The sequence below is a fragment of the Pyrus communis genome, chromosome 5, assembly GCF_963583255.1.
Source record: "Pyrus communis chromosome 5, drPyrComm1.1, whole genome shotgun sequence".
NCBI classification, from domain to species: Eukaryota; Viridiplantae; Streptophyta; class Magnoliopsida; order Rosales; family Rosaceae; genus Pyrus; species Pyrus communis.
The window spans coordinates 6,450,540-6,476,967 of NC_084807.1; the positions used below are offsets into that span (position 1 = coordinate 6,450,540).

Here is a 26,428-nt window from a genome sequence, read left to right on the forward strand (position 1 = left end):
ATATGAATAAAATGAAGATAAAATGCAATAAAAGTCAATAAGCTCAGTAAGCAAATTACAAATAAAAAAATGGTTTTCACAACTGAATTAATCTACCAAATTCCTTTAGGTAGGTTACGCGTTACCCATATTAACTTAAATAATTAATTATAATAAAAAAAAAACTTGGAATCGCCTAGTCCCTCCTCGATTTTAATCACCATTTTGCCTAAAATTGTCACAAAAACCCACTATCGAGCGCCTAGGATGATTTTTAGAACACTAACCAAAATGAATCGATGTCATTACGGCCGCTAATCGAGTTATTATGATATACGCTTGATCATGTTCACGACTAATACAATAGTGCGGTCGCACCAATCTATTCAAGTGTAGAAACAACTTATTCAAATCCCAAGCTCACAACTTTGGTGTGGTACATGATTAGTCTCAGAAATCAAGTCACGCTCAAGACTTTAAATTAAATGTTTGTCAAAGCCTGTGGTCCAGAAACGAAGAGACCTTGAGAAGATCCTCGCATGGAAAATCTCTAATTAGCAAGGATCAAGGTCGGAAGAGTAATTGAACTCCAACATGATGCAATCAAGGTTCATGCTTCACCAAAGAAGAAGGTCCACGGACATTCTAAAGAGATCTAAAGGAAGATTAGCACGTGGAGAAATTCACAAAGTTAAGGATCGAAGTCAGTCAATCCAAAAAGGGATGAACGTTCTAAAATCAGTTGATTTTGCAAACATCTTATCCCAAGATTAGAGCGGCCGCTGAAGGAATGTTTTTCGAATGGTTAAAACTCACGAGCCAGACAAATGGTCGATCCAAGGCTAATATTGCTCTATATAAAGATGCAAATTTCGTACACAACTGATTTGACGAAATTTCGCATGCAAAAGAATGAACATTGTCAACCTAGTTGACGAACATCCAGAAAAAGGGAGGAGGATGTTCACCAAAGGGCCTCCAATGCCTACGTCAGAATAGTATAGAGAGAAAAGAGAACTTGAGATAGTTCTAAGTAGTAAGTAGCGATTACCGTTTCCTTTATTTTACCCGACTATTTATAGGGAAAAACCCTAACAAACAGTTAGGAAGGGAAGTTGCAAAGCATACTAGGTAGTTCTTGATGATGCATGCCTGTCTCGAAAATCTTGCCAGCAAGTAGTTATGCAGGTCTCTGTTGTTAAGAGCGCATATGCACTGGATACCGAAAGGGAGAATCTATAGCGTCGATGCTCTGCCACATTGAACCTAGGATGGCCCAATAGCAGAATGTATTATGGGTGGTTTAGAGAGCCTATTATATATGTCATGGGCAGCCCAGATAACCCATGACCCGTACCATGGATGGTGCGCAAAGCCCATGGTCCTTTAGTTGCATAAAAGCCCATGACCCGTACCATTCCACTTCAATACATATCCTAGGAGGAGTGTAGTATAATTCCTAGTCTAGTATTTACCTTTTTGCTTTAATTTATTTTACATACATCGTACTACTCTAATTTACTTTTTTGTTCTTGCCTTCCAATTACATTTGAATACAAGTCCTAGTTAATTTCCACTACTTTTATCAATCTAATTTACTCTATGCAATTTAATTCATGCACTTGTCTTACAATCTTTTATTTTACGCATTCTACTTTTCTTATCGTCTTATCAATTCTAATTACTTTCAAAGCTCTTTTATTTCATGCATTTGTTCTTATTCAATTTACTGTTCCCACAATTAAATTAATTTTACCCTCTTTTATTTACAATTTCTTTTACTTTCATATACTCTGATCTTCACCTCAACCCATGCATTTCATCATTTGGTTGTTCGCTCAAAGCCTTGAATCCGAGTTAGAAAAAGAACCTAGGCTGAGAAGAGTTTCCTTGATTGACAACACAATCGTTTGATTAAAAGTTAAATCCGCGACGTAAATGCAAATACACTCACGTATATTTTCTATGTCTATTAATCTAGTGCATCTAAACCAAAGAATGACCAAAATTGCTTATGGGCCCCGCAATCTGGCCTAAAAGAGGGACACGTATTTTTTACCCCAGATCAAATGGTATGACAAGGCAGAACCGATAGCCCAACAAATGAAACTATGGGAGTTCGAACTCAGGTTGGGTGTTTCACACCTTTGCTTGTTTTCAACAAAACAACCTTTTTCTTTTTTCTTTTTTCTTTTCTTCTTTTGCATAATCCCAATTTATTTATTTTCTTCCAAGTACATTAATTAAGAACCAATTTGATAACCTCGACATCGCAAGATTTTATTTTGCACCCTACATGGTAAGTTGACGAGGACCAAATGTACAAAATGGATATTTTTGGTTAATTGAAGGGTTTTTATATTTCCTATTATACACAATTTCCTATATATATTTGGTTTCTTTCCTTTTATGTTTTATAGGGGGGCTGCATTTAGAGAAGTTTCATTATTTCTTACATAAAATAATTTCTTATATGTACGAAAATTGGTATAAATATGGAATACATCCAGCCAAGAAATAGGTTGCCAAAACCTCCATAAACCTCCTTCCAAAACATGCATTCCATGACTCACTATAAAACCAATAGCCACAACCCTAATTTTTGCACAATCAAACCTCGGTTTTCTTTGACCCCTGGCCAAAAGAAAAAAGAAACCAAGGGTTTCGTTTCTCATGGCTGATCTCATGAAGAAAACCTTCTACTACAACTTTTACCCAACAAAGGAAGAAGAACTGGAGGAAGCTGTAAAGGGCGGCAGCATCGGAGATGTACCCCGAGTTTTGGTAGAAATCGCCGACATTCATTATCAGCCACCATCCCCACTCATAATCAGCGATCCGCGGCACATAGTAAGGGCTATATCTGCAAGTGAAGTGATGACGGGCGTGCTTTTCTTGCCTTTCAAAGAAACATTCGAGCATGTGTTCCGTTACTGGTCGATGGAAGAGGCAAACATTGTAGTGAATGGTCACAACAAGTTCCCTGTTACAGTGTGGGACGTTACTGATTATAATCTCCGCCCTCCTATTGTGTATGGAAAGGATCATGGAATATATTTCCAGAAGGGGCATATGGATGAGTACTATGTTCTTTCCTGTGTGGATGTGATCCGTAACAGGCGTATCAAGGTTGGTGATGAAATTGGGTTAGCTTGGGATAGAAGTAACGGAGTAATGCCCGGAAAGTTCCTGTTCAAGCTGCTGAGCAGAGCCGATGGCGCCAAGAAAGGATGCAGTCTGAGTTTAGGTTAACTCTCGGCTCACTGAGAGGATGCCAATCATGTTAGGATTTTGAAGGAGTTCAAAAATAAGAGTGTTTTGATCACCAAATACAAGAGTGTTTTGATCACCAAATACAAGAGTGTTTTGTACACCAAAACAGAAGTGTGTTCTTTTTTTCAAATCTATGTTTCTTTGTTATAGGGGTTGTGTTAGTTCTTGTGAGATTTTACTTGTCTTCTTATTAAGCCTGGTTGATTGTATTAAGTTTATGTGGTTTATTAATTGTCATTTGTATTAAGTTTCATCAAGTCAAGATAGTGGATATCATTATTAAGTTTATGTAGTTTATGAGTTTTTGATTGTATTAAGTTTATATGATTTATTAAATGTCGTTTGTATTAAGTTTATGTGGTTTATCATGATTTTCATGTATTGATTTAGTGATTTTTCAAAATTTATCGGAATTTAAATATTTTTAGGTTAAAATGTTCATATAATTAATTTAGGATAGTCTACATAATTTTTTTTAAAGTTAATTTAAAGAAATATTAGCCTTAATTCATTATTTGATAATCTCGGGCTAAAATTTTAGGCCAAAAGGGTTGGAGCAGAACAGTTGTTTCTGGGCTAAAACCTAAATCTTCTGGGCTAAATATTTTTAGGTTTTAGGTTCCCATTGGAGATGGTCTAATGGTTTTTGCTCTATGCGAATGGAAATGCTATATTTCATGTTGATTTATTTTGTCAATGAAATTTGATGAGGGATGGAAACAAAAAATGAACTTATTGCATTGTTCTTTCTTATAACATAAGGGGATCCAACCATTGACCTATTCTTGTTCTCATATGATAGCAATTTAATTCAGTTGTGTAATAAATTAATAATGCACCTCAAGTGCAACTTTTTATAGCAAAGGTTTAATTTTTTTTTAATTTATAAAATAGATGTATTTGTTACATAAATTAACATTATGTACAAGAAACGAATTTCAATATCATTACAAAAGCATAGTTCGAATAGGCTATAAACAAAAGAATAACACTGATAACACAACTAAAAAACACACAACACCTAATATAACCGTAGTCAAGCCCACGCACTCCAAAACAACCAAAAACCTAAATTAAATAATAAACCTAAATCATGACTACCAAAATGAATCGTAGCCGTGCCGCCAGTGAAGCCACCGCATCTAACCAAGAAGAAAACGTGGAACAATTAGTGAACCTGATAAGGATTAGTCTCCAGCCATTCAACTGCACATGATAGATAGCTCTGCTATGAGTTCTCATTTGACTAGATGCCTATGAACATGAGCAAATAGCATCGATGTCCTTCAAATCGGGCTTTGATGGAAGAATTTGAACGAGGGATATTGAAATTTGAGCATAACTCAAATCAAGTCGCCGCAAGGGACTTGATATCTGTTAGGACAAAGATAAAAAATAAAAAAAAAAATGAATGGGGAGGGGGAAGAAGGAGAACAAAGATTTGTTATTCCCCCTCCCCTATAGCGGCCGCAGGTTTGCTTTTGTCTAGCGTTTTATCTAGGTATTAATTGGGTTCGATATACATTGCATAATAAAGGTTAATTATACCTTGGAATATTCTATACTGAAAACTCGGTATGGTAGTGCATTTGACAATTAAGTGAAGTATTTAATGCAGAGCAGAAATAGCGTTGACTAAACCAAATAAGTATTTAAATAGAATTTCATTTGAATAATAAAAAAAAAAAAAAAAAAAAAAAAAAAAGAAGAGCATGCCATTGCTAGTGTTTTGTTTCATACAATGATATATTTCCATTACGGGTTGAGGGAAAAAATTAGGATTGAACTCGTCATTCACACGGTTCAAACCTAAGAATCCGGATCCTCTTTGTGAGAATCCTAGAAATTCGGAAATCGTGTCCGTTCATCGTACGTCGTGAGATCATAAATCATTTTAAATATTTTTATTTAAAGTTAAACACAAACAATATCTAATAAAAACTGACCGCACGATATACGATGAGCGAATCTCCAGGATCCTCACCAAAAGGATTCGAAGAGGATCCTGTCGGCAAACCTAAGACTTCTCACTTTTAAGTGAAGAGTAATAACACTAAATCGTAGTATTAGGTAGCTACAATTATTGGTGTTTTATTTCAATTGTAAATACAAAAATGAAAACCCATAACCAAATAAATTAAGCATAAAAAGCCTTGTCATGTGAAGCTATTTTATGTTTCCACGTTCCTTTATTTTTATTTTATCTCCTTAAAGAGTTAGCGTTAGTGAGTTTAGTAGTTAGGTTTTTTATTTTTTATTTTTTTATTTTATTTTTTTAAATTTGTTAGGATAAAAAGAAATCAGTGAGAATCGAACTTGCATCAATGTGCATAAACCTGATTGCTTTATGACACTGTGATAAAACATTGTATGCCTTCATTTTTGTTTTATCATCACTTATATATATGTAAACACTTTTGCCAATTAGACATATACGAAGAATTAATACACATGTATATGAAAATAAAATTATAAGCACTTTATTAATGATTAAGTTTGTAACTGAGTTATAATTGTTACTAAGCAACAATTACAATATTGTCAATGATACACATTACACGCAAACAAAAAAGTTTTAGCAAACTTAATATTAGACAATTTAGAGACGAAAGTACACATTAACAAAAAAGGATGTTGATGCTTTCATAGGTTAAAATTCATTGATATTATATTTTTTTAGTTCGTTTAGTAATAAAATAAAATAACAATTCAATATAGATCATCTATATTATAGTCACTCGTATGTAGATCAAGACACACGTCATCGTAATGAGCCCACTAAGCTTCATGAAATCTCAACAATACTTTAAGATAAACAGCACACTAGAAACTCGGTTTAGTTGACTAAAAAGTCAACCGTCGATCAAGATCGAGGATAGGGTTCACAACCCTAGTAATCTAATCTGGAAGATCTAATAATTAGATTTGTGATCCGTAACTTCCTAAGAGTCTTGTTACACTTCTAGAACAACATACTAAAATTTCATTATGATCCAACGATTGGATCACTCCACCAATCACAAATTCAAGTGGCAGTCAACGTTTGATTTTACAAACGAGTGAAGATCCGTACGTCGGATTCTTGATCCATAAGTTCCTAAGGTCCTCAAATATTATGTACTATTAATTATTAAATTTTTGTGTCAATTCAGTGGTCGGATTGTCAATTCATCTTATAATCAAGTGATGGCTAAGTAAGCGGTCAACTACGGAACTATATTAAAACATCGGAATTTCACTAAACGGATGTCAAACATGGAATCAGGGCATCAAAATTAGCCTAGAAAGGTTAGGTGGGGTCTCGGCCCACGAGTCGCCATTGCGCGCTGCCGCATGCAACAGCTAGCCACCCGACTCTTCAGAAAATTCAACAATTTTAAAAAATTACCAAATTTTACCAAAATGTAGATCTCAAAGAGTGGAGCAAGTTTTATACCTGTGACTAAGACCAATTTGGTCGGTAAAAGCTCCAATTTCCCTTGAACCCGCCGGAAACCTTCGTCAAATCTACAACTCCATCGCCCCCAAACTTGTTTGGGCTTCGATCCATACCTCAAAGGGAGTTGGACAAGGGCGGTGGTTGCCGACGATACCTACAGAAACGGCGGAATTGCAGCCGTAAACCCATGGATAATGTCGAAGTGTTCTTCACCAAAGTAAAGCCAAATTCCTCCTAATTTTGGGGGGAAATGGAAGGGGAAATGATGCTGAATTATTTCCGGGTGATGGATGGCGGCGATTCACCGGAAAAATCGCCTAAAAAGGCGCCGAAAACAACTAAGCAGTCGGGTCGGGTCGAAGTGGAAGACCGGGTAAAAGGATCCGGTGTCCCCCCTCCCCTCCTTTCCTCTTTTCCCATTCGTCCTTTCCCTTTCTCCCCTTCCCTCCTTGGCCTATTCGTTCCCACATCTCTCATTTCTCCTCATCTCATTTTTATCTCAGATGTCCATCTTTATCATTTCTTATATTTTTCCTTTCATCTTAGCCACACACGTGGCACATCTCATTGCTCCAGAAAATCCAGAACCGTCTAGATTATGATCAAATGACCATTTTGCCCCTATCTTGGTTCGTTTATATCTTTTTCGTTATAACTCTAAATTACATTCCGTTTACGCTCACGCGCTTGTATCGACGAGTACTATCCAAATACATAAAGAAAAATGGAAAAATACATACACATCAAATATATCCTCGAAAATTCCGTTTAGTCCATTAAGGGTGTTTTCATTCTTTTACTAAAAATTATGTGCCGCAAATATAAATGCGTCAAAATTATGGCGTGTTCACGAAACCAGAACTTAAAATCAGAATTGGATCCTTAAATCTCCCGGAATCGAATCCCTTAGATGGAGGTGATATTTGGATTCCGGGGAGAAGGCTCTTCCAGGATGCCAACTTTTATACCCAAACTACCCTTGTATCTTCTACCTGCCCCTTCATACCTATGACTCTCTTTGCCCAGTCTATTGACTCCCTTGCACGTTCACCACCTTAATCACGATTCTGGATGATTTTGTGCCATGATGGGCTTCGAAGACTGAGTTGGTGGAATGGGTTGTCGTTGGCGAAGAACGGATTTGAAACTCGTTCAGTGCCGCATCTGCCAATTGAACGACACTCTTAACACCTGGAATTGAAGTTGCAGTGTCGGTGGATCCACTGCTATAGTGTTGTGGGGTATATTGCAGTGGCTGTGTGGTTGGAGAGAGATGGAGGGAGATGGAGAAGTAGATGGAAAAATAAAAGGGGGAAGCTGAAGATAGTTCGTGTACGAGGGCGGTGTGGACTTTACGAGAAAGAAGAAAAATGGGGGATTGGGAACGGAGCAAGGAGATATGATGGGGTATAATTTAATTAATTAGTATGAAAATAATTTATTTATGTAAGGGTAATTTAGTAATCATACTAGTTTTAATTCTGATTGAAGTGAATTAGTAAACAACTTATATGGACTCTACATCATTCCTACTCTGATTTCAGACGGTTTTAATAAACAATTTCAATATGAATCTAAATCTGAATCTGATTCTGATTCCATCTCATTTCAATTCTTCATCAATCTAATTCCCCTCAATATGATTACGGATTAGTAAACGCACCCTTAATAGTAGAAAATATGTAATTTTAAATAGTGAAACCTCTTATGTTTATAAAATTAAAATAAATAAAAAATAAAAAATAAAAAAAAAACACAAAAGAAAGAAAAAGGTCAAGAAAATGATAAATCACGCCCCAAATAGACTGAGTTTATCACAGGACCAGATAGACTGAGTTTGTCACAGGACCAGAGGGAGGAGAGAGAGATGGCGCTGAGAGCAGCCGTACTGCGGCACGTGCGAGTTCCGGTAACCCTAAACCCGGCCCTAACCCTAACTGGAGGCAAATGGGCCCCACCCTCTCTCCGATGGATGTCATCGCACGGTGACGATCATCTGACGAAAAGCGAGGTCACCGACAGAGTCCTCTCCGTTGTCAAGAGCTTCCCGAAAGTCGATCCTTCCACGGTCAGCCTTCTTTTCATCTCTACTTTCTGTTTTTTTTCCCGGGAAAATGTAAACATTATATCACAAATCCGAAATCCGAAATCCCAATTTTTGTTTTTATTTCTTCGGTTTTCTCGGAAACCAAAAGGTTAATTAGAGCTATTGATTGCTAGATTACTTCGATTTCAATTTATTCTTTGGTACATTGTAGTTAGTGTTTTATCAGTCAGTTTATTATTTCAGCTCAATTTCCCCCATGAATTTTCGAAATAATTCAGGGTCGATTTGGGGTTCCAATTTACAGAATAATACCAGAAGAAAAGAAAAGAAAAGAGATTTTGGATCCATTTTTTGTTTGTTTGTATGCTTAATCTTTCGCCCTTTTTGGGCATTTGAATTATCTTGATTTTTGTGGATCTCAGTGTCCAGGCATCAATACAATGTAGAAATGTTGGTGTAATTTTTCTCTTGAATTCCTTGTTTTCTTTGTTTTCATCAATCTTTAAATGGCAGTAGGCTAAGTAAGTATTACGTACCTCTAGCCGTGCCGTATCGTTTTTTTTTTTGGTGTGTGTTTGATGGTAATTCGGAACTTTGACGAGACATCATTGGTAGAACTTGACCCTGCAGAATAGGCCTGCAGGGTCAGGCTGCCGAAAGAGTTCCCATAGGCTATACCCACTGCTAGCCCTATATTTAGCTGATATGAGAAAGCAAGAGAAAGAAAACAACTTTTGATACTGATTTTTTTTTGGGGAGGTAATGCACATTTTCTTGGTATCAAATGCTGATGTTGTACTATTTCTTCCTTGGGCTTGCACGGGTTGGTGAGATGTTTTTGCAAATCTTCCGAGTAAAGGTCACATGGTTGTAACTTGTAACTATGACCTTTTGACATATTGTCAGCTCACAGTTCTGGGGCTGATTGGGCTATTTGAACCGCATAGGACAGTTGGTGAGGCAAATCCTCTTGATTAATGAAAGAGATCAGGCATGATAAGACTTAAGATGATGATATGCTTTGGTCCTTTGTAACTATTAGCCAAGATCTGAAACTTATTGGGTTTTACAGGGAAAAGTTGGTTATGAATGTGACGCTTTACATAATCTAGATTGAGCATGTGCACAGTGACTGCTTTGATATTTTTATGTTACAATCATGAACAAATTTTAGGTTGTAGCGGTTAAAAATGTAAAACCGTGCCTGTGGAATATGTTTTAGTGCTTATATTATATGTTTGGAAACCTCATACGAGCAGTGGCATGATTGCTAGTCTTCCATATTCAATAAATATAACTTTGTTTCTCCCTTTCAGAATGTTTTTCTTTTTCCATTATCAAGTATCAAATTTTTTTAGCTGAAATTTACTGGGAGTACCGATTTTTCCGTCAATTATTGGCAGGTGACTCCTGATGTACATTTTCAGAAGGATTTGGGCTTGGATAGCTTGGATAATGTGGAGATTGTGATTGCTCTAGAAGAAGAGTTCAAGCTAGAGATTCCAGATTTGGAAGCTGTTAGGATCGACTCCACTAATCTGGCAATTGAGTACGTTTATAACCATCCAATGACTGCGTAACTCTCTTTAGCAGTAGCGTTTTCTCTTTGCATGAACTGTTTGAACGTAATTTTGTTTCTGCCTATATGACGCTCGAAGAAATTTGATCACCATGTTGGTTGCAAATAATTTGCATCTTCCTGAAAAAAGAGTTGTTCTTCTGGAACTAAAACCTATCAATGTCTTTGCAATGCTTCAATTGTAAACACTGTTAACTTCTATCCAATCAGTCTGATTGGTTGTGTTCCTTCTCAATAACTTAAAATTCATTTTTTATTACATGGTTTCACGTTCTGATTTGTATGGATAACATGTCTCTGAGTTGAAACTGTATACTGTGTATCATTCATTACAGGGTTTCCGATTGCTTTAGATTTGCGAATCCTTGTTTCAAGCATCATGGTTCTGTTGGCAAGCATTGTAACAGTGAAAGGCACGCTTCTACTGAAGTATTATTGTCCGTGTCTAAGACGTGCACTTTTGTTCCCTATAAATGCACCTGTTCTCTTAGGAACACTTTCTGTCATTTGGTCTGCCTCTAACAAACCCTTTCTAAATCCAAACTTATTTTTCTTAATTTCATCCGAACACTTTCTGTCATTTGGTCTGCACGATGTATGATGAACGGTCGCGATCACGGGATCTCTAGGATCCCCAGAAAAAGGATCCGGCGAGGATCCTTTTCCCGTTAGAACACCCCCCCCCCCCTCTCTCTCTCTCTCTCTCTCTCTTCCAATGCCACTTGTCAGGTGACCTGTCCGAGGCGATATAGGAAGCGAGGGACATATCTCCGGTTGTATACACGATTCTGCCTTGGTCAAACATATCTTGTTCTAACGCAACAAATATTGGAAATTATATCTACAAACGTATCACATTGTGAGGAGGAAATGCTCTTTACATGTAGGAAGACAATATTTTCCTTTTCGTATATTAAGTTTTGGCATTTTATTATTTTCTATAATTTATAATTATCGAAATAATTGTTTTTGGTGATTATTTAAGCTTCAGAATATCAACCCATCATGTTATGAGGGGATATATTGGTCACGTTGTATTCGAAAGTCATCAGGTCCTTCGCTGAAAAAGAATTGGCCATATTGTTTTGTCATGTAACAATTAAAGCACCACATAAAGTAGTATTTTTGCACCAACACCTTAATTTCATCCATGACGCAATCTACTTATTTAGTAAACAAAAAAGAGTAGTTGTTGTATACAAGCCACAAGGCTCCACATACTTCACCAAATTTCTATTTATTTTTTATTTTATAATTGTCCAACTTAAAGGACAGGAATCAAATATGAGACATCTTCTATACGGCTAGACTAATAGCTAATTCATTATGAGTTTGTTGTAATTGATAGTTGTTGAGGTAATAAGATCGACATTGATCAACGTCTAATAGTACGAGGTGTTAATTAGCCGGGAAATTTGAAGCCTCAGTCCATTGCAAGCAGAAGATTAACAAATAACGTATATAACACGACACCATGCGAACACATTTCGTGTCCCTAACATTGAACCTTCTAGTTTTCTTTTCCATTCCCAATACCTCTCTCCAAAAAAAAAAAAAAACTAATTTAATATAATAGGATTAATTAGAAGCTACTCTTTCTTGATGTTATCTTCAAGGCACACCATTACCAATTTCCAAATCATATCTTCTGATTAATTAAATTTTTTTACACACTACACATACAGCTAGCAGAATTCAGAAGGGAAACCTTGCAAACAACAACATCTAGACAATCAAACAAGACAATGAACAAACATAAAATCTAGGTATTGCAGAAAACACACCGGATAATTAACTACAAATGAATAATAAAAACATACAAAATACATAAATAATTCATGAACAAACACAGCTAAATATACTCGTGTGTGTGTATGTATGTATATATATATTTATATATATGTATCTCTTTATTTGATTTAGTTTAGTGAATTATGCAGATTGATAAAAGACAGTGCTATTATCGACAACTGAAACGTATAGTTGTTTCGCTTCGTTAATGGCGAAACCAACCGTCCTTGCTTGAATCCATCTTCACAAGTTATGGAGGCATCAATGACAGAACTCACTTCAATGTTGGCGGCGTTGTATTTCTTGGACTTGTAATTCATGAGGGCTTTCTTGATGGTTGGTATGGCGTCCGAGTAAAGCTCCATGCAGTCGCTCAAACACGCCCTTACGTAGGGGTCGAGCTTTTTGTTTTTCAGCAGGTGTTTGATGTAATGCCTCGTGTCCGTCGCGTTGTTGCGGATTAACTTGATTGAGATTATGCCGAGTTTGTGAAGATCGGTGCGCTGGCTTTTCGGCGCTGCTTGCAGAGAGGTTACGCAGAAATTGTAGCTTAGGTTTGGATCGTATTGAGCAAATTTTTTGCAGGTTTCAGGGATGAGGTTTTTGGCAGTTATGGCATTGAAGGAGAAGAAGAAGAAGAGGAGGTAGAGAGGGAGAGTTGTGAAAGAGAATGTGGGAGTTCTCATTTTTTTTGTGTTATGGTGGGATGAGAACTGTGCATTTTTCTGAATTGGTTATTTATAGGTAGTTTGGCTAACTTTATTTTTTTGAAAGGAAAATATTGGTGTGACAATAATTTTATATTATGTTTTGTAAATTAGATGATGTGACACTTGATGAATGAATTTTTTTTTTATGATTTAGGAAAAATGATAGCTAGGCCACTTTCATGTACCGTTTGATGCGGCAAGTGATGTGTACGTGTCATCTTAATTAAGTAATCCAACTCTTAACTTGAAAATATGATCTCTTTAGCATCACCTTTTCTGAAATTATGGGAAGGGATGCTTGCACACTTGGATTGAAAATTATTAACAAACGATATTATTTACACTAAGGGGAATGAGTGAACTTAATTTCATAATGGATTACCAATAATGTGGTTCAAATTAACTTTTAAGGAAAATCAAACACAAAATATCTCATGTACAAATAAAGATGAATATTATTTTACCGTAATACTAAATGACTTGAATTGAAAATTATTATTTCAATAAAATAGACTAGATGGAGCGGTGCACCATGTGTGTAAATAATAAATATAAAAATTTAAACAGAAGAATATATAGGAAATAAAGAGAAGTTGGAGAGAAATGTGGGATATAATAAATCTTTCGACAGCCAACAATGGTGAACCTGAGGACGGGAATGGACTCAGCCTTCTGGGACTCGGACGTTTCTTCGCCTCAGACCCTTGAGGGCTCCGCCAAGGCCGTTCCCGGCGACCCATTTCCTCTCGACGGTGCTCGAGCCAGCCGAGCCCTTAGGATTCAGCAACTCTCTCTTCTGGGAAATGGGTTCCCTTTGGGTGTTATACCTTCCTACTCCCCACTTCTAACAGGGACTTGGGTTCTTTCTCTCTCCAGTCCCTCTTGCTCAGACCAGCTACCTCTAAACTGGTACACTGCTACAACTTCTTTGCTTGGCTATTGCCTATTGGGTTTTCTCAAATTTATTTTATTTTTCGTTTAATGGATATTCTTTTTCGTTTTACGTGTTTCCGTGGATTGGTTTGTGGTTTGTATGGTTACTGAGAAAATGATGGGAAATGGGTGTGATTCGTTTGTTGTTTGTTTGGTTGCCGGGAAAGTTTGGAGAGAAAAGCAATTGAAATTGTTGTTATGGGGTTGAATTGGGTAAGGGAAAAAGGTTAGGAAAGATGATTTTTTGTTCTCCAAATTCGTATTTTTGTAAACGATTTTTATGTTACTAATTGCTAAGGAGCCTCTGCTTCTAGGTTTGGTTTGTTCTTTGTTTGATATTTAGGAAGATGTTGGTATATTGTATAAACTTTGGGTTATTAGTGAATTACTTGATGTGAGAAAGAGAGCTTGAATGGAAAGCTTGACAGCCGAACAAAGCTTGTTTGCCTAGTTCTAGTGGTATAGCACATAAAGCATGAATTTTTTGTTGCCTTGTTATTTTACTGATTTGCAAGCGGGTTCTTATTTTTTTCCAGAGCATCAAAGCTTTATCAGGTTTATCAGAGCACTGGTTGGGATTATCCAATTTTTTTTTTTTTTTTTTTATGGGATTTCTTAGGTGAAAAAGTTTGTTTCGATGTTTTGAAATCTGAACAATATCCTCGCTAATGAATGTATTGTGTAAATGCATTGTATTTTTGAAATTACTGTTCCAAATGTGTTGAGTTTAATGTCCTAATTCCTTGAGCATGTGTTGATAAAAGACAGTGCTATTATCGACAACTGAAACGTATAGTTGTTTCGCTTCGTTAATGGCGAAACCAACCGTCCTTGCTTGAATCCATCTTCACAAGTTATGGAGGCATCAATGACAGAACTCACTTCAATGTTGGCGGCGTTGTATTTCTTGGACTTGTAATTCATGAGGGCTTTCTTGATGGTTGGTATGGCGTCCGAGTAAAGCTCCAAGCAGTCGCTCAAACACGCCCTTACGTAGGGGTCGAGCTTTTTGTTTTTCAGCAGGTGTTTGATGTAATGCCTCGTGTCCGTCGCATTGTTGCGGATTAACTTGATTGAGATTATGCCGAGTTTGTGAAGATCGGTGCGCTGGCTTTTCGGCGCTGCTTGCAGAGAGGTTACGCAGAAATTGTAGCTTAGGTTTGGATCGTATTGAGCAAATTTTTTGCAGGTTTCAGGGATGAGGTTTTTGGCAGTTATGGCATTGAAGGAGAAGAAGAAGAAGAGGAGGTAGAGAGGGAGAGTTGTGAAAGAGAATGTGGGAGTTCTCATTTTTTTTGTGTTATGGTGGGATGAGAACTATTCATTTTTCTGAATTGGGTATTTATAGGTAGTTTAGCTAACTTTATTTTTTTGAAAGGAAAATATTGGTGTGACAATAATTTTATATTATGTTTTGTAAATTAGATGATGTGACGCTTGATGATTGAATTTTTTTTTTACGATTTAAGAAAAATGATAGGTAGACCACTTTCATGTACTGTTTGATGCGGCAAGTGATGTGTACATGTCATCTTAATTAAGTAATCCAACTCTCAACTTGAAAATATGATCTTTTAGCGTCACCCTTTCTGAAGTTATGGGAAGGGATGCTTGCACACTTGGATTGAAAATTATTAACAAACGATATTATTTACACTAAGGGGAATGGGTGAATTTAATTTCATAATGGATTACCAATAATGTGGTTCAAATTAACCTTTAAAGAAAATCAAACACAAAATATCTTATGTACAAATAAAGATGAATATTATTTCATCATAATACTAAATGACTTGAATTGAAAATTATTATTTCAATAAAATAGACTAGATGGAGCGGTGCACCATGTGTGTAAATAATAAATATAAAAATTTAAACAGAAAAATATATAGGAAATAAAGAGAAGTTGGAGAGTAATGTGGGGGATATAATAAATGTTTCGACAGCCAACAATGGCGAACCTGAGGACGGCAATGGACTCAGCCTTCTGGGACTTGGACGTTTCTTCGCCTCAGACCCTTGAGGGCTCCGCCAAGGCCGTTCCCGGCGACCCATTTCCTCTCGACGGTGCTCGAGCCAGCCGAGCCCTTAGGATTCAGCAACTCTCTCTTCTGGGAAATGGGTTCCCTTTGGGTGTTATACCTTCCTACTCCCCCACTTCTAACAGGGACTTGGGTTCTTTCTCTCTCCAGTCCCTCTTGCTCAGACCAGCTACCTCTAAACTGGTACACTGCTACAACTTCTTTGCTTGGCTATTGCCTATTGGGTTTTCTCAAATTTATTTTATTTTTCGTTTAATGGATATTCTTTTTCGTTTTACGTGTTCCCGTGGATTGGTTTGTGGTTTGTATGGTTACTGAGAAAATGATGGGAAATGGGTGTGATTCGTTTGTTGTTTGTTTGGTTGCCGGGAAAGTTTGGAGAGAAAAGCAATTGAAATTGTTGTTATGGGGTTGAATTGGGTAAAGGAAAAAGGTTAGGAAAGATAATTTGTCTCCTGTTTCCTGAGAAATGAACATATTTTTTGTTCTCCAAATTCGTATTTTTGTAAACGATTTTTATGTTACTAATTGCTAAGGAGCCTCTGCTTCTAGGTTTGGTTTGTTCTTTGTTTGATATTTAGGAAGATGTTGATATATTGTACAAACTTTGGGTTATTAGTGAATTACTTGATGTGAGAAAGAGAGCTTGAATGGAAAGCTTGACAGCCGAACAAAGCTTGTTTGCCTAGTTCTAGTGGTATAGCACATGAAGCATGAATTTTTTGTTGCCTTGTTATTTTACTGATTTGCAAGCGGGTTCTTATGTTTTTCCAGAGCATCAACGCTTTATCAGGTTTATCAGAGCACTGGTTGGGATTATCCAATTTTTTTTTTTTTTTTAATGGGATTTCTTAGGTGAAAAAGTTTGTTTCGATGTTTTGAAATCTGAACAATATCCTCACTAATGAATGTACTGTGTAAATGCATTGTATTTTTGAAATTACTGTTCCAAATGCGTTGAGTTTAATGTCCTAATTCCTTGAGCATGTTTTCTGTTGGAGGAGTGAATTAAGAGTTACCATGCTTATGCTTAGACCAAAGTCATCTCACATTAATCAAATCTGGTTAGCATTCTTAGTTGTCCGACATACTAATTCCCTTGTTACATGATCTGCGTGAAAATAGGTGGCTTGGATTAATTGGGCAGTTCCGCCCGAAGAAACTCTTTTCTTCTATTAAAGCTGAATTTACCGATGAGATGGAGGTCCCTACATTGAAAGATGTGGCGAAGCATGTCTTGGACAAGTCACTTTATTCGTTTGGATTATGCAATATGCACACAGCTTCTTTTGTCTCTGAGCACAGAAGGGCATGGTGAGAAAAAAGGACCACAACAAATTGATGCTCTTTCATAAGGCATGCATTTACTTTCCTGTTTTGACCTTTAATCAAATGTTTAAACAGTCAGAATTCCTTTTGCCCCTTGTTTGCCGGGTTTTTGAAGCTAGTTTGAGGGATTTATGGGTGTCAATTTCTTCATTTTTTTGTACAATTACTATGGCTAGGTGGATAATTTGTTTACTGATTGGAGTTGTTAGGTTTAAAGTTCTTTTTTGGGTTTGTTCATGCTATTAAGTATACAAGTTAGCAATACAGTTAGTAAGTTGGTTAGAGTAGTTAGGCTCTCCCTTATAAAAACAGTTGTGTAACCTTCATTCTATCAATCAATACAAAAGCATATTTCTCTCTCTAAATCTATCTCTCTGTAAAAACTCTCTGTGTTGATCTTTCTTCTCTTCAGCTTTCTTCTTGATTTTCTTTCAATTTCCAAACATTACAATGTAGCTAATACATGCCAGGTTGTAGTATCATCCAACTGCGATTTTTTTCTTTCTTTCATATGACAAATTTCTCTTATAGGAATTGAAATTAAAAATAAGTAATTATAGGGATGTATCACTTGAACTTTACCAGATTCTGTCAGCATGTATAATCTTAAAGTATTGTTTCCTAATTTCTTAATTGTTGAAAAGTAGGGCCTTGTTTGGTCTCTAGGATTGGAATGGAATGGACAAACTACTATATTGAGGGTATATTAAAGATAGGGGTGAATGATTTTTCATATTGAGGTGATTAGAAGGGGGATATGGAAAATAATCCCTTCTGATCCTTACCATTTTGGTGGATTGGAATGGAAAATAATCCATCTCCTACCTTCAAGTAAGCCACAATTTTTTCATTTCTTTCGTCAACATACCTTGAATATAGTGGGTTGTCCATTTCAATCCAATCTTAGAGACTAAATCAGGCCACAATTTTTTCATTTCTTTCCTGAACATACCTTGGATATAGGTTCGTATATATCAACATGCTTCAAAAATCTTAATTTACAAGTTTCTTTTGTTTACCACTTTTCTTTATAGGTTACATGACTTGATAACATTGCACATATGCACTGCAGGGAACATAGATAAAATTGGAAAGTTTCATGTCTATAAATTAAGAGCCATGTACTGACAAAGTTAATATCAGTACCTTTAACATTGCACATGTGCTGCCTAAGCTGTTTGAGTGAAAAAGTTCATGTCTGTACCTTTATTTCCTTTATTTATCTTCCTGTTTAAATTATGAGCCATGCATTAAATTTTCTCAACCTTTAAGGTGTTTGCAGCTTCCTTACCATGATATTACACTTGAGGCTGCATGGCCTGAACTGTTTGTTGACCATAAGGGAAAATACTGGGATGTGCCTGAGTCAATTTCCTTAGATATGTCATCACTTGTCTCCAAATCTGGATTGAGGTACCACATTGGTGTACATAAAAACAGTGGTCATCCCCAGGCAGTTAATTCCATAGATGATGAGGCACCTCCTTCTCTAATGCCTGGATTCTGCGCAAAGGCTGCCTTTTCTTATGAAAAAAGCCAAGATCTTTGGAGGCAAAATGAGACACGAAAAGACATCATGATACAGAAAGAAAAGGGTTTGTTTTGGCGGCCATCTTATGATGCGTGTCTTAAAGAACCTCATGCTGCAGTGTATGGAATTTTTGGTAATTTTACACGTTACTCATATTTTCTGTGATAACTTGTATTATCTTGTTACAGTTTTTTGGAAGTTTCATACCAATACTCAGGTGTATATTATAATTTTTTAGTTTATACATTTGCATGTTTTTATACATGTATACATGTTTTGGTACCTCTTAGTTTCATTTATATTGTATGTGTGTAGTTTTCTACTTTAGTATATTAAAAGCCAGTAGACTTAAGGAGTATGTCACCTCCTTTCATGGTGTTCCGTGGTGGTAGGTGTGACTGCAGTAAAAGAAAATAATAGTAATAAAAATAATTCTAGAGACAAATTCTAACAGAACAATTCTATATTTTTATTTTGTGTTTACAAGTCCAGATTTGTTGCCGACAGTATGCAGTATCTTTAGTTTTTACTTTAACTATTTCCTGATGTTTGCCCCAGGGAAGGCCAGATACGAAATTCTTTAATTGTCAATATTAATCATTGTTAGTGATATAGTTCCCTTTCGCTTGCAAAATTAATTTGTAATGCCATTCTCACTTCTTCTGGTCAATGGTGGCATTACATTTTAGGTGGAAGCTGCACTGCCTGGTTTCAGGATGGGTACAACCCAGTGGCAGTTGATATGAGGGGAGACGAGGGCAATTCTTGGAGCAGTAAGAAGAGAAGTCCATTCAGTTCAGTGCTGATTTTTTCGGCTCTCTCTGCTATACTTTCCAGCACGGAAAATTTGGAGAGCTCTACGGTGATCTGACCAGGATTGATGCTCGCCTGGATATTTGTTCAGCTTCATGTTTGGCTAAAAGGGTGATTAATGGTTTGAAGAGTTCCTCAGCTAATAGTGCAAAAGATCCGATGTCCTCCCCTAGGATCAATCTAATCTTTCAGTAGCAGGTATTTCTATTTATTCCTTAACTTTTTAAATGTTTCACACCTTAAGTTGTAAGAGATATTTTAAATGCAGTTATGCACAATGTGTTACAAAACCTGCATCGTCCCCATCAAATCCTCAAAACAAATCTTCCTCAAAATATTCCATCTTCACCTCCAAAATACCCACAATGTTCAAAAACGTCAATCTGGGAAAGCTATGCGTTGTGCCTTCTTTTCTTTGCCACGGTTAAATGACTTGGTAGAAAAATCTGAAATTTTGGGACAATCATCTTGAAAGACTCACGAACATCCTTCAATTGAAATCTCTAAAATTCATCCGTTTGATCACTTTTTACTCAAGAGGAAGTCGAATGCCTTGCATTGAAAATACATAACAAAGTATCAAAATTCTACCAAAATAACCAATAAACTATAACTAAGAATAGGGTAAAATATATGGTATAATATGTACTCATCAAATACTCCCAAACTTAGCTTTTTGCTTGTCCTCTAGCAAAACAAAACTCAAAAACAAAAAATAAAAACTAACAAACTAAAAACTTTAACAAAAATTGACTAAGACAATTTTCACTTTCAAGTTGCAATCCATAAAAAATGTTAAAATTAGAACATCTTTTAAAAAATTCCAACCAATACCACCACAGAGTCTAAGCCATTTAGAATTAATTAGAAAAAAACTCATGAACTTCATTTGGTATAAAATGAATCAACATGGTTAAAAAGACTCGACTAAAACCCTTACCACTTGTCCATTTTAGTTAATACTTACTAACTTCAAACATAACTATTTTGAAGTTAACCTAAAACACTTACCACCACAGAGTCTAGTCCATCCGAACTCCAAAGTTAAACGACTTTGAACGAGAGTAGTACTAGGATGGGTGACCGCCTAGAAAGTCCTCGTGTTGCATCCCTCACAGCTGACCCCACATGGTGGGAAAAGGCTTAAGAAAAAGAAGAAGAAGATAGTAATAAAAGTGGTTGTGCAATGTTAGTTCACTTAAATTTTCGATCCAACCCATGTAATGAGTTTTAGGTCAATGGCTCCCAAACCACAAGGGCTTTGGGGCACTAGGTGTAGAATGCCCCTAAGGACTTACTAACTCGAGCTGAAAAGGCTATGAAACCAACTAACCACCTCATCCCATACCAAGACTCTACTATTTGACGTGAGATCACTGCTGATTAGGCATGACTGACCTAGTTACTAAGCAAAGTCTTGGTGGAACAATTATTACTTTATTTATAACAATAAAACAATTATTACTTTATTTATAACAATAAATAAACTTTATTTTTTTTAGAACAAAAATATAAAAAATTAACTTAGATGAAAAGCAAGTGCTTCAATCTCACCCCCACAAATCATGTTGGTGTGAATGTGCTAATTGTGAAAGGATAACTCATGAATTAGTGCCAAAACAACAATAAATAGAAAAGACTCTACTGTGGAATTAATTTCCACCATGCCCATTTGTTCAAATGTTTAAAATAATCTATGAATATTAACTTAAAAAGAATGAAAAATTTTAGCATACTTAAACATTAAAAATCTAAAAATTTTACCTTTCCACCCCTAAACTTAAATCACATATTATCCTCAAGGTGCGGAAAAATTAAAGAAAGAAAACAAAAATATTAAAACCTTAAAAACTGAAAAATAGCTAACAAAGACAAAAGAAAATAAAAGAAAGAAACAATAAAAGAAAATATAAAATAACAAAGGAAACAGGAACAGAAATAAAAGAAAAGACAATGAAACCGACACACTTGCGATTCGAAGTGGTGACCTGCTGACAAGAAAGAAACAGAGGCGCTGGAAAATATTGGGAAAAGAAGCAAAATTTCAGTGCTCTGGAGAGTTGAATCCGTGACAGGAAACATGAACTAGAGGCCCATTTCCTCATCTCTCCTAACTGGCGCCGTACCCACGAGCCCAGAGCCGTGAAAGCTATCTCCTTCATTTCCTCTTTCCCTTCATTTCTCATGGAACTGAAACCCTAGCTTCCATCATCAACCCAGAACGTCAAAACATGAATCCATCTCCATCTCTGTCAAAAACGGAACCCAGCCATGGCGATCTTTGATTCTAGCCCAGATTGTCACCATCGTGCATTCCTCTGCGAAAACCGAGGTAAAGATCTCTCATTCTCTCTGCGATCATGGTCTCCACTTGGCGATATCTGAAATAAAAATGCATCCAACCATTTCTCCCTCTCGTTTTCACAACCGAAGCTCAAATGAAAACGAAATTCTGACTCATGCATGTATGTTTTCTGTATGTGGACTTGGGGATCCGAGTAAGGCCCCGAGGAATAGGAAATGCAAGGAGCAATGGCTCACAAATGAAGGTGCTGTACACACAGCAAAGATGGCTGCAAGAACTCGGATCTACAAAATGAAAGGTAAATCAAATCCCTCCACTGCGTTAAAATTAAGCATGGTTTAATATCTCTAAAAGTCATACGGATTTGTGAAATGTTTCTCTCATGCATTTATAGACCTAAAATTTCGTCAATGCTCATGTAATTTTCTGTGACATGGCTTTGATGAATGCCCACCTCTGTGTTGCCTGGACCACCCCCAAACTATATGTAAAACAATATTTTAATGAAATATGAGAGTGAGTGAGCGAAAGATAAATGTTGATGAATGGATGATGAATGCTCACATAAATGTTGAAGAACGGATGACTGATGAATGCGTATTTTTGTATCTTTATTGTTTCGTTTATAGAAGAGTAAGGTTTATATCCCCCTTCTTTTTCATGTATTTTTTTTCTTTTTTCTTGTATTACGAGGAGTTAGGTTTATGTCTCCCTTGACTAGGTGTAACTTACTTTTTGTTATTAATAAAATTCTCCTCATACCGTTTAGGTTTTCTAAAAAAATAAAATAACAAAAGCAATAAACTACTATGGAACGTTTCCCATTTTCAACCAGGGATAAGCCTCTCAACAGAGAGCAGGAAATCCAACATAGGTTTGAAATTTGATGAATACTTTCCACAACTTTGTTTTTTAATTTTTAATTTTAATTCTTTCAGAGTGTTCGTCCTGTAATGTTTGGCAAAGCTAGAACGTCATTGTTCAAGCATAATTCGATGCAAATAAGTTTGTTTGGCAAACATTGATCAACTAGCCATTTGCACTGCATTTTTTATCTAACAAATACGAGAACGCTTTCACATAACATCAATACTATTACATGCTATACCACATTATTAACAATAAGCTTCTATTCGCATATACCATTTGCTCGAAGTTTGTTTCTGATCCGACACATATGTGCCACAGCATCACAGATGTTCAATCTTTCTCTAGGCAACTCCGCTGAGCAAGCAACACCAATTTCTAAAACAGAGATTAAACTTTCTATGATTAGGATGCGATTCCTTGCCCTCCCCTCATTAGGATGATTGCTCTCTTGAACAAAAACGGGATCCAAAACCTCTTCCACTTGCTCAGGTAGAGCTGCCTTCACAAAGCTATAAAGGTTTGAAGTTCCCTGAAACATGTCATCGGTCGGTCTTTTTCCTGTAAATATTTCCAACAGGAGGATGCCAAAGCTGTACACATCACCTTGGGTCCACACTTCATGTCCCATGCCATATTCTGCATTCCACAATTCAGAATATTAGATTCTAATTTTCTAGTGAAGTGCTAAAAGCTCATTTCATGTTTGAAAATTTTAAAATAAATACTGCACAATTTTAAAATACTAGCTAGGGAAAAATAAACCACCAAGTGTATTTACCTGGAGGAGCATAACCAATAGTTCCCTTGATCCCTAAAGAGCTTGATTGATTTCCCGAAGAATTTTCAGCAGCTTTTGGTAGGAACCTCACCAACCCGAAGTCACCTACATGTGCAACCATGTCCTCATTGAGAAGAATATTGCTGGGTTTGAGGTCGCAATGAACTATTGGCGTCTCACAATGATGATGGAGATAATCCAATGCCATAGCAACATCAATAACAATATTCAACCTCTGAGAAATTGTTAAGATCCTTGGCCTCTCATTTGTCTCACCAATTGTATGAATTGGATACAGCCATTCCTCCAAGCTCCCGTTAACCATGAACTCATAAATTAAGGCCTTGAAGTCGTGACCGCGATAATCAAAACCAGAACATGCTGAGAGTACCTTGACAAGATTACGGTGTCTAATATTTCTGAAAGCCTCGCACTCAGCAATAAAACTTTTGTAAGCTCCGCGACGAACGAGGTTGAGTACCTTGATGGCAACTGTAGTTTCACCTTGCTCAAATACTCCTTTATAAACGGACCCAAAACTGCCCATACCGACCAAGTTGGTTGAGGAGAATCCATTTGTTGCCTTTAGAAGACTTTGGTAAGACACCTGGGGAAATTTGTCCGAATCAGTTGCAGCTTGACCCTTTTTGTCCCTCCGTGAGGAATAAAGGTACAAAAAGGTTAGTGCAAAAATGACTCCAAGAATCCCACAAACGAGGGAGAGAACCAATTTCATGGTTAAGCTCAATCCTTTCTTTTTTGCATGCTGGAGTTTGCACTTTGGCAAATGAAACTCAGGTATGCCCCCACAAAGCTTGCTATTTCCTTCAACTGATGTCGCCGTTGCATTCTTGAACACTCCTTTGATCGGCAACATGCCCTCAAAATTGTTATAAGATAGATTCAGAGATTCCAAAAATACAAAACCTTCTAAGAATTCTGGAATGGTGCCTGACAAGTTGTTGTGAGAAAGATACAATTTTGAAAGACCTCTTAGTGAACTCAAAGTTGATGGAATTGTCCCATTGAAGAAATTTCCATGCATGTCTAGGTACTCTAATTTTATACAACTAACAAGACTAGCCGGAATTTTACCGAATAACATGTTATCAGAGATATCTAAATACTCTAGATTTATTAAAATTCCTATGTTCTCTGGCAGGGAGCCTATAAACTGATTTTGTCCTAAACTCAAATCATACAAGTTCAGCAGACCAAAGATTTCTTGCGATATGATACCGCTGAAATTGTTGGCACCAAGCTGTAAGATCCTCAAATTCTGACACTCTGCTAAACTCGGCGGGATATTGCCTTGAAGTTTGTTGCCTGCTAAGCCTAACAGATTTAATTGACTTAAATTTCTGAAAGAGGATGGAAGATTGCCAGAGAGCGAGTTCATACCCAAATTTAATTTATATAACTTGTGCAGCTTTCCCAGACCAGGGGGAATGTGACCTGAAATTTGGTTCTCCTCCATCCCCAAACGCTCTAAGTTAGCCAGATTTACAATCTCATTCGGGATACTTCCTAATATTTTATTTTGAGCTATATCGAAGACTTGAAGAGAAGAAGACAGGTTTCCTATGCACTGAGGTAACGTGCCCCAAAAATTGTTGGTAAACATTTGGAGAATTTCTAAATGGGTGGCGTTGGTCAAATCGCAGAGAAAGGTCAAGTCATCAATTCCCCCACTTCCGAGATGGTTGTCAGCAAGGATTAACCACTCAAGCTTATGCAAATTCGTCAACGGAGGGACCTTTCCATGCAGGTGGTTACCTCCCATCCCCAATCTAATTAGATTTGAGGCATTTGATAATGAAACAGGAATAGATCCACTGAATTGGTTAGCGGAAATGGCAAATGTTTGGAGACTCGGAAAGACCATACCTAAGTTTGAGGGTAGACTCCCTTGGATTTCATTTTCTGCCATAGAAAGGACTGTGAGAGAAGAGAGATTAAAGATTGAGGGAGGAAGCATACCCGAAAAGCTATTTTCACCAAAAGAAAGAAAGCTAAGATTGGTCATTCGGCCAAAAATATCCGGGACAGTGCCACTCAAATTATTATAAATTGCGGAGAACCCTTCAAGAGATGATAAGTTGCTAAAAGAAGTAGGGACTCCCCCTGTAAAGTGGTTATAGTGGATGGCAAAACCTCTTAACTTTGACAAGAGGCCAAGCTCCTTTGGAATCTTTCCCATCAGCTCATTGGAACCAACATCGAGCACGAGGAGCTGAGAGCAACGCGACAAGTTAGTGGGAATTTCTCCACTCAGTGAATTGTTGTTTAACAGTAGGTGTTGCAATCTGTGCAAGCGGTTGAATTCTGGAGGAATTTCATGGCCTAAGCTGTTGTTTTGGAGATCAATGACTCTCAAAAAACTCAAGTTCCCAATATGCGGCGATATAGATCCTGCAAGTTTGAAGGACCGCAGGCTCAACCTTGTGACCCTCTTATGACGACGACCACATGTAACGCCATGCCAATAGCAAAAGTGGATGGTTTCATTCCATAAAGTCAGGACTTCAAAAGGGTCATGAGTTATGCTAGCTTTGATTTCAAGCAAAGCGAGTCTATCTGTCTCATTTCCCGGAAGGGCGAAACAAGGAAGGCAAGAGTGAAGAATGAAGGCATGCATAAACAAGGATGACAAAAACACTGCAGAAATGGAGTTGTAAAACCCCATCCCCATGACGATGATATTTGTTTTGTGCGAAAGTAGAAATGGAGTTGTAAAAAAGTTGAGCTGTATTGATTGTTTGTCTAGCAGCTTTAGCAGCATCCAATTTATAATCATAATCAGAGTGCTCTGTACGTAGTGGATCAGCCACCCCAATCGCTATCGTACTCGATGAGGGATGTCCTGACAAAAAAAATATATCTTTTTTCTTAATTTGATGAATAAATTCAATATAAATATAATTTTGTGAACTAATATTAGGAATGTTCACTTTTTGAAGTTATTGTATTCATTCTTTTAACTTAAAACAAACTCACGAGTTATAAGTT

The 26,428-nt window shown here is 36.8% G+C and overlaps 5 protein-coding genes across 5 annotated transcripts; 2 read left to right on the forward strand and 3 right to left on the reverse strand.

Moving 5' to 3' along the window:
* The first annotated feature begins 8,518 nt into the window (after positions 1 to 8,518).
* LOC137735053 (acyl carrier protein 1, mitochondrial-like) lies at positions 8,519 to 10,573 on the forward strand. Its single transcript, XM_068474414.1, has 2 exons — positions 8,519 to 8,759; positions 10,142 to 10,573. The coding sequence occupies exons 1-2, from the start codon at positions 8,559 to 8,561 to the stop codon at positions 10,316 to 10,318; spliced, it is 378 nt and encodes a 125-aa protein (XP_068330515.1). The 5' UTR covers positions 8,519 to 8,558; the 3' UTR covers positions 10,319 to 10,573.
* A 1,658-nt stretch (positions 10,574 to 12,231) lies between these two features.
* On the reverse strand, positions 12,232 to 12,794 carry LOC137733416 (putative invertase inhibitor). The gene has a single exon (XM_068472567.1). It carries the CDS (start codon positions 12,792 to 12,794, stop codon positions 12,237 to 12,239), a length of 558 nt encoding a protein of 185 aa, XP_068328668.1. The 3' UTR covers positions 12,232 to 12,236.
* Positions 12,795 to 14,486: 1,692 nt separating this feature from the next.
* LOC137734196 (putative invertase inhibitor) lies at positions 14,487 to 15,041 on the reverse strand. The gene has a single exon (XM_068473502.1). The coding sequence runs from the start codon at positions 15,039 to 15,041 to the stop codon at positions 14,487 to 14,489; it is 555 nt and encodes a 184-aa protein (XP_068329603.1).
* A 638-nt stretch (positions 15,042 to 15,679) lies between these two features.
* Positions 15,680 to 20,887, forward strand: LOC137735383 (protein TRIGALACTOSYLDIACYLGLYCEROL 4, chloroplastic). The gene is given in 7 exon segments (XM_068474807.1): positions 15,680 to 16,002; positions 16,919 to 17,060; positions 17,062 to 17,120; positions 17,122 to 17,149; positions 18,405 to 18,786; positions 19,343 to 19,443; positions 19,446 to 20,887. Coding segments are annotated over 7 exon segments (1,245 nt in total). The 5' UTR covers positions 15,680 to 15,685; the 3' UTR covers positions 19,662 to 20,887.
* Positions 20,888 to 22,062: 1,175 nt separating this feature from the next.
* Positions 22,063 to 26,271, reverse strand: LOC137735384 (probable LRR receptor-like serine/threonine-protein kinase At3g47570). Its single transcript, XM_068474808.1, has 2 exons — positions 23,420 to 26,271; positions 22,063 to 23,277 (listed from the first exon to the last, which is right to left on the reverse strand). Exons 1-2 carry the CDS (start codon positions 26,214 to 26,216, stop codon positions 22,901 to 22,903), a joined length of 3,174 nt encoding a protein of 1,057 aa, XP_068330909.1. The 5' UTR covers positions 26,217 to 26,271; the 3' UTR covers positions 22,063 to 22,900.
* Positions 26,272 to 26,428: the final 157 nt, after the last annotated feature.

Bases quoted from the DNA above. Each gene is read 5' to 3' on its own strand.
- LOC137735053 (XM_068474414.1), top strand. From the start codon at position 8,559: ATGGCGCTGAGAGCAGCCGTACTGCGGCACGTGCGAGTTCCGGTAACC. The intron at 8,760-10,141 runs GTCAGCCTTCTT...AATTATTGGCAG, and splicing joins CGAAAGTCGATCCTTCCACG to GTGACTCCTGATGTACATTT.
- LOC137733416 (XM_068472567.1), bottom strand. From the start codon at position 12,794: ATGAGAACTCCCACATTCTCTTTCACAACTCTCCCTCTCTACCTCCTC.
- LOC137734196 (XM_068473502.1), bottom strand. From the start codon at position 15,041: ATGAGAACTCCCACATTCTCTTTCACAACTCTCCCTCTCTACCTCCTC.
- LOC137735384 (XM_068474808.1), bottom strand. From the start codon at position 26,216: ATGATTATAAATTGGATGCTGCTAAAGCTGCTAGACAAACAATCAATA. The intron at 23,278-23,419 runs GTAAATACACTT...TGTGGAATGCAG, and splicing joins TATTGGTTATGCTCCTCCAG to AATATGGCATGGGACATGAA.